Source organism: Perognathus longimembris, chromosome 6 (genome assembly GCF_023159225.1).
Source record: "Perognathus longimembris pacificus isolate PPM17 chromosome 6, ASM2315922v1, whole genome shotgun sequence".
Lineage (NCBI taxonomy): Eukaryota > Metazoa > Chordata > Mammalia > Rodentia > Heteromyidae > Perognathus > Perognathus longimembris.
The window spans coordinates 38,617,764-38,624,474 of NC_063166.1; the positions used below are offsets into that span (position 1 = coordinate 38,617,764).

Sequence of the window (6,711 nt, forward strand, 5' to 3'; positions counted from 1 at the left end):
AGGGCTGGGAATATGGCCTAGTGGCAAGAGCGCTTGCCTTGTATACATGAAGCCCTGGGTTCGATTCCTCAGCACCACATATATAGAAAAGGCCAGAAGAGGCACTGTGGCTCAAGTGGCAGAATGCTAGCCTTCAGCAAAAAGAAGCCAGGGACAGTGCTCAGGCCCTGAGTCCAAGGCCCAGGACTGGCAAAAAAAAAAAAAAAAAAAAAAAAGAATCTCAAACTCCTGCATGTAATGGCTAGAGTGCAGATCCAGTAAGGAGCAAAGACAGCTGATAAATTCAGATCATACTGTGGTCAGGCACTGTGGCTCACATTTTAATCCTAGCTACTCAGGAGACTGAGATCTGAGGATTGTAATTTGAAGCCCAGGCAGAAAAGTCTATGAGACTTTTATCTCCAACTAACCACCAAACCAGCTAGAAGTAGAGCTGTTGCTCAAGTGATAGAATGCCAGCCCCAATAATGGCCCCCAAAAAAACCCCAAAACAAAACATCACATTTTTAGACAAGTTTTCAGATTCTTCTTTTTTTTGGCCAGTCCTGGGGCTTGGACTCAGGGCCTGAGCACTGTCCCTGACTTCCTTTTTGCTCAAGGCTAGCACTCTGCCACATGAGCCACAGCGCCACTTCTGGCCATTTTCTGTATATGTGGTGCTGGGGAATTGAACCCAGGGCCTCATGTATAGGAGGCAAGCACTCTTGCCACTAGGCCATATCCCCAGCCCCAAGTTTTCAGATTTTTAACAAGGTTATAAATTGATTTAAAAAGCAATAAGGTATTTTCAAATTAGACTTCATAAAATTAGAATATTAAGTCATGGTTGTGGTTTAAAATGAAAACAATTCTATATTATGAAATTTGAAGTTTTTATTTATTACTATTAGAGTTATCCTTTCATTAGTCCTTCTAAAAGTTTTCTTATAATTTGTTTTTTTGCTTTAGTCTGATTTCATATTTTTAGAATATGTACATGTGATTTTCTTCATAGAATTTTATATTTTAAAAGGTATTTGGCATAAAACACCTAATTATTTTTTACTGCAAATTTATGAAAAGTAATACATTCAATTTACAGATAGAAAGCAAAGCAGTTCCATGTTAAATATTTTTCAGGTGGCACAGCAGTAAATGATAAGTTTTGGATTTTCTCCTACTGTGGTGTGTTTCCACCACAGCCCAGCTGTATCTTGTGAATGAATTCCTAGAGCTGTGGGGTCAGCTCTCTGGAGTGATACACCAGGTGGCCTGCTTAGTGGTCATTCAGCTCAAGAAGAGATAGCATTTTCCACATGGACTTTCTGGAGGGAGATGGAGATGCGGAGGGAGAGGGGATGCAGAGGGAGAATTTAGTAACGTCGGGCTATAAGAAAGTTCAGTATGGCAACTCTTCCAGAGCCATTGCCTAGCTACAGAGTACATAGATATGAGACAAAAATATGCTCTCTTCTGTGAGAATTAATCATTCCATCAGACTGTTTTGTGGAAGATCATTTTTCTATTGTAAGCTTAGAAGAAATGGGCTGAGGGTAATGTGTTATTAGCAATTATTCTTTCAAACTGGCCTGTGTTTTCTACTGTCTCTTCTAAAAGAGCCCTTTACATTGGGCAGGAATGTACCTAGAACATTCTTGGCTTATTTGGGAACCCATGAAAGGAAGCTGGATACCCGGAGTTCTACAGTCCAACTATGACTGTGCAATCTGACAACAGGGCGACAGCTCAGGAAAGCAGGTCCCTAATGAACCTGACATTTCATTACCTTGCCGGATACATTATTAGTTACACTAACAGACTGCATCCGTCCCATCACATGTTTTAGCAGGACATTATGCATGATGAAAGCCCAAACTAGGAGACCTACTTTCTTTCTTCTAGCATATGTTGCAAACCATTTGTTCTAGTTATGTCCTCATCCCCAATATTGTCAATATATTGGGTTATTGCAGGCAGAATCCTGCTGTAAATCTGTATTTTTGTCATCGTTCTAGAGTCTAAGCACAAGGCAGGATTGGTTTTTGCTGAGTCCTTTCTCCCCAAGTTGTAGCTTCACCCATAACTTCATGTGATCTTACCTCTGTACCTATGTCCAAATTACTTCTTATAAGGATACTAGTCACCATGTGGCCTCATTTTGAACAAATTAAAGACCCTGAGATCTCAATGTGTTAATTTAGGGGGCACAATTCAGATCTCATAAATTAGGGGCCCAGCAGAGACCAGCATCTGGGTTCCATAGCCAAGTACAAATGGCTGGTCCCTTGCCTGGACCCTCTGCAGCCCTTGGCCTCTCCCTTTTCAGTGCACCCTTTCAGTCATGGCTGTTCTTCAGTGAGGTTTCTCAAGAACCCTGAGGTCTGTGGCTCTGTAGTTGTACCTTATTTTTCCATTTTTTCAACTGTCACTTCTTGTTTTTATTATTAGTTTTATTGTTATTATAAAGGTGATGTACAGAGGGGTTCAGTGACATAAGTCAGGTAATGAGTACATTTCTTTTTGGACACTGTCATCCCTTCCCTCGCTCTCTCCCAGTTTTTCCCTCCTGCTCCTACCTACTAGTTGTATAGTTCATTTTCCACAGTGTCTAGTGAATACTACTACTGCATTTTTTCACTCTTCGTACCTCCATTTCTGTGCCCCTCCATGCCCATTCAAAGGCAGATAAAAGAACACACAAGACAAAAAGAAAAGCAAACAAAAACAGCAATGAATAAAACCTCATTTCTATTTCTTCAAGGTCATTATTTTATATTTTATATTTTATATTTTAAGTATTATTTTATATGATCAGATGTACATAGGCATTTGCCTTTGTATTCCTCTCCTAAGAATGTCCTTCTTTGGTCTCATTTTGTATGAGTGTCTGGAGTCCTGTGTAATTTATCATGTCCTAGTGTATTTTAGATTTAGCTTCTACATATAAGAGAAAACATGCTTGGCTCACCTCACTTAACATGATTTGTTCTAGGTCCATTTCCCTGAAAATGACATAATATTCTTTCACATAGCTGTATAAAATTCCATTTTGTATAGGTTCCAGATTGGATCTACTCATATATTGTAGGGCATTTGGGCTATTTTTATAATTTGGCTGTTGTGAGTAGTATGGCACTGAACATGGATATGTAAGTGTCTTTATGATATCCTAGCTTATAATGTTCTGGGTAGACGCTCAGGAGTGGTATGGCTGGGTGGTAGGGAAGATCTGTGTTTAGTTTTTTGAGGAACCTCCAGACTGTAGTCATACCTTTTAAACAGCTGTTGGCATGTGATTTCCTTCCTCCTGTTGACAATTCCAACATTTCTTACTAATGCTTTATATTCAGCTGCCAAGAAAAGGAAGCCATAACTGCATTAGGAAGGCCCCAGTCACATCCTTAGGGTCCTAACTGGTTTGGGAAGGCTTTGTCTTCCATACATCATATAAGAACATCAGTCAAATGGCACCAACAGGATTGGTCCACTTCAAGCTGCAGTATCTCTGGGAAAGCAGCTTCTGGGGCAGTTTTGTTTTCCAATGAGTGAGACATGGTTGGAGTGAAGCAAAGTTACTTCTCAATGAGATGTCTGCCTCTTCTTCAACCTACTTCAACCCCGAGCCTGGTAGAGTAAGGCTTAGGGAACCTACTCTTGCCCAGCTTTACTGGCAGCAAGGAGTTTGCACCTTACACTACTATTACCTTTTCCTTGGGGCTTTCTAGGAGTAGCAGGATTAGGAAAAGGTTCTGTTTCTGAAGAAAAAAGGGCTGTTACAGGCCACTGGGTTTTTGTGGCCATGGAAGAAATGCCTGGCAGGGACAACCTTCCTGGAGCCTAGCTGCTCCACATCCATGATGAGAAAGATCCTGCTACAAAAGCCAGGTGCTCTTTTGGTCTCCAGTGCAAACAGAAGTGTTCAGCCTCTTCCTGGCCACTGTGTAGGTTCTAAGCAATTGATATTTCTGTCACACTCATCTGAGGTAAAGATACCCAACAGGCAAGATCAGAGCTCCCTTATGTCCTGCCCCGCCCTCCCCCACCCTCCCCCCACCCCCCATGGCCCTCAGTCAGCTTTGAATGCTGGAAAAGTGAGCATGAAAATGGGTCACTTCTCAGCCATGTCTTCCCTCCCCTTCCTAACTTAGAAGGACTGTATGAAGCAGCCCTTGGTACACTGTGGGACTGGTCAGCTTCTCCTCCAAAGAGCCAGAGTCACCTCTTTGTCTAAAGCCACCAGATGCTGTGGGGACCCATCATGGCAAGTAGGAGCTTGCACACTTCCTGAGAGGCTGTTCCACTGCCAACTGAGCTTGTGTTTGATGGCAGGGGCTAGGGGTTCCTGCTACTCTGAGACTGTGACTGTTTGAAAACCACTTTGCATGGGACATGGGGTTTGATCCTTCTGTTGTATTTATCAGCAGAGTTGCTGCATAGCCTTGATGGCCAATATTTATACCTGCCCATAGGAGTCTTGTTCCTAAGGAAGAACACTTGTTAGATTGCAGGTAGTGAGAGTCCTTTGCCAGACTTAAAGGAGGAAAGTGTACTAAAGACCTCCAGATGACTATCAAGTTATCAGGGATAATAATAATTTCCTTGATACTTTTATCCTGTCTTTCTACCCACTCACATCTAGGGCATTTGTACCATGTTTTTAGTGAAGAGGATTGGATTTAGATTTTATTTCCCTAGGACTTAGAGTTTCCAGAAAGACTGGATCAGAACATAAGAGCTAGAAAGAAGGGGTTCACAGCTTTTTACTGGAAACCAGCTATTTGTAGAAATAGAGTAGAGCATATGACAGCCACATTGACTCCATCCAGAGTGAACCTTCCAGACAGTCAGGTTTGGGCTTCTCTTCCTGCCATCCAGCTTTGGTCAGGTTATGGATTCAGTTAAGCCAGGAGGACATGTCCTTATTTCACCTCGGTTCTATCTCAGGTCTTGAGCATCCCTACAAACCCCATGCTTTGTGAAAGGCAACTGGGATGCTACCTTTGAGGTCAAAGCAGCTTATCTTTCTATTCTGCACAGTACAATTTGAATTTACAATAATCTGGTTATTATCAAGAACATTAGCCTCCCAGTGGCCTCCAAAAGATTCCAAAGATTTATCTTCCAATTTGAAAGGAAGATATCTGGATCCCTCACTCATGACAGAGTTACAAGAGGTCTGATACCTTCTCAGGCCAGCTCCCTTCTCCAGAGAAGGGCTATGTAGAGCTCAAGTGGTAGAGCTCTCACTACCTCAGTAGTAGGTAGTGAGAGATTTACACAATGCATACTGGAATTTTGCCCCAATGTAGTCTTTGCTACATCTACTTATCATTGAAGACCTAATAGCTTGAACTTGTGCTTACATTCTTCAACCTTTAATTTGTTTAAATTTTTCCCTATTTCTACATTTAAGTAACTAATAAAATACAGAACCCAGAGACAGTTATTTTTTTTTTAAAGGAATTGCAAACCAGCCTTCTTTGACCCATATTCTAAGCCGCTTCCTACCCAAACCCAAAGCCTTAACAGGACAGAGGCTGCCACCAAGAGGAATTTCAACAGCTAGAGAAGCAGCTCTAGGTTCAGGCCTTGCTAACAGCCCTGACTGGCCTGAGGTAGCTTGCCATCTGTTTGGTGGCTGGAGTAAGGCATATTTGCTTAGTGTTACAAGCATGAATCTGGAGCAGTAGGCTAATGGTAGCTTTGAATTCCTATTTGCTCTTTCCTACTATGCAGATAACCCCAAGAAACTCACCTGTTCAACCCAGTGTATTCTGGACATGTTTTGTTTTTATTGTCCTCCCAGCCTTCTCTCTTTAAATCAACTTCATTAAACAAGATTTTCACTAAACCGCCTCTCTCCTGTTGTCCAAACCATGTATTACAGGCTATGATTCCAGATAGGCTGTTTCAGTCCCTGTTAGGTGAGCACCACAGAGTCAAGGTCAACCCAAGTGCTCACAGCCTAGAGTGGCTTTTCCCCCATGTGCCCCCTGTTCACAGAAAGTTTGCACAGTTCCTTCCATGGCTCCCCAGTGTGAATAGTTGGGAGACTGGCAGTTTTTCACTTCAGATTTTTATGAAGCCTTGAATGAAAAGGATTTTAGGTGGTGTTTCTGTCATTGGTGAAAATAATTTTTGTTTGGTTTGTTTAGGTTGCATCTGATGCCAGAAGGCAAACACAACCTGCACTTACGTTTTGCAAAAGAATTCAACAAGTTGGTGGAAGACTTTCTACAATGAAAATGTAACTGAGGATTTGTGTGCTAGAGGTTCTGTGGTGAGGGCTTTGATCATGCTGCTCTATCACCAAGGTACCTCAGAACTGCCCTCTGCCCTTGCATCTTGCCTCAGATCCTAAGAATCCTGTTCTCCCAACAATGTGATCAAAATCAGGTGGGCTACGTGACACGTGGGAAAACCTCAAGTTTTAATGGCTCCAAAATGAAGACTGATTTTTGTTAACATTAAATTGTGCATTTCTATCATTGCCTTAAAAATAAGTTCCTACCATGATTTATTTTCAGATATGCTTCAGGTAGAAAATTTATTCATGTCTATTTACAGTATCTAGAATTTACAGCACACCATTATCTTATAAGGTAAAAATGGGCTTGTCTTCATCACCTTGTTCCAAAGGAAGGTAATATGATCTTCAACAACTCTGTTTCTGTGTAATTGTAGAGTATCAGGAAAACAGCAAAGAAGGGCAGGTTTGCTTTATCCCCAAAC

At 41.7% G+C, this 6,711-nt stretch overlaps 1 protein-coding gene across 1 annotated transcript in view; it reads left to right on the forward strand.

Moving 5' to 3' along the window:
- Bphl (biphenyl hydrolase like) overlaps positions 1-6,451 on the forward strand; it is a 30,430-nt gene extending 23,979 nt beyond the window's left edge. Inside the window, exon 7 of the mRNA XM_048348579.1 lies at positions 6,135-6,451. Within this exon, the coding sequence (XP_048204536.1) occupies positions 6,135-6,222 (88 nt within the window). The 3' untranslated portion in view covers positions 6,223-6,451. The remainder of the gene's footprint in view (positions 1-6,134) is intronic.
- The last annotated feature ends 260 nt before the right edge of the window (positions 6,452-6,711 follow it).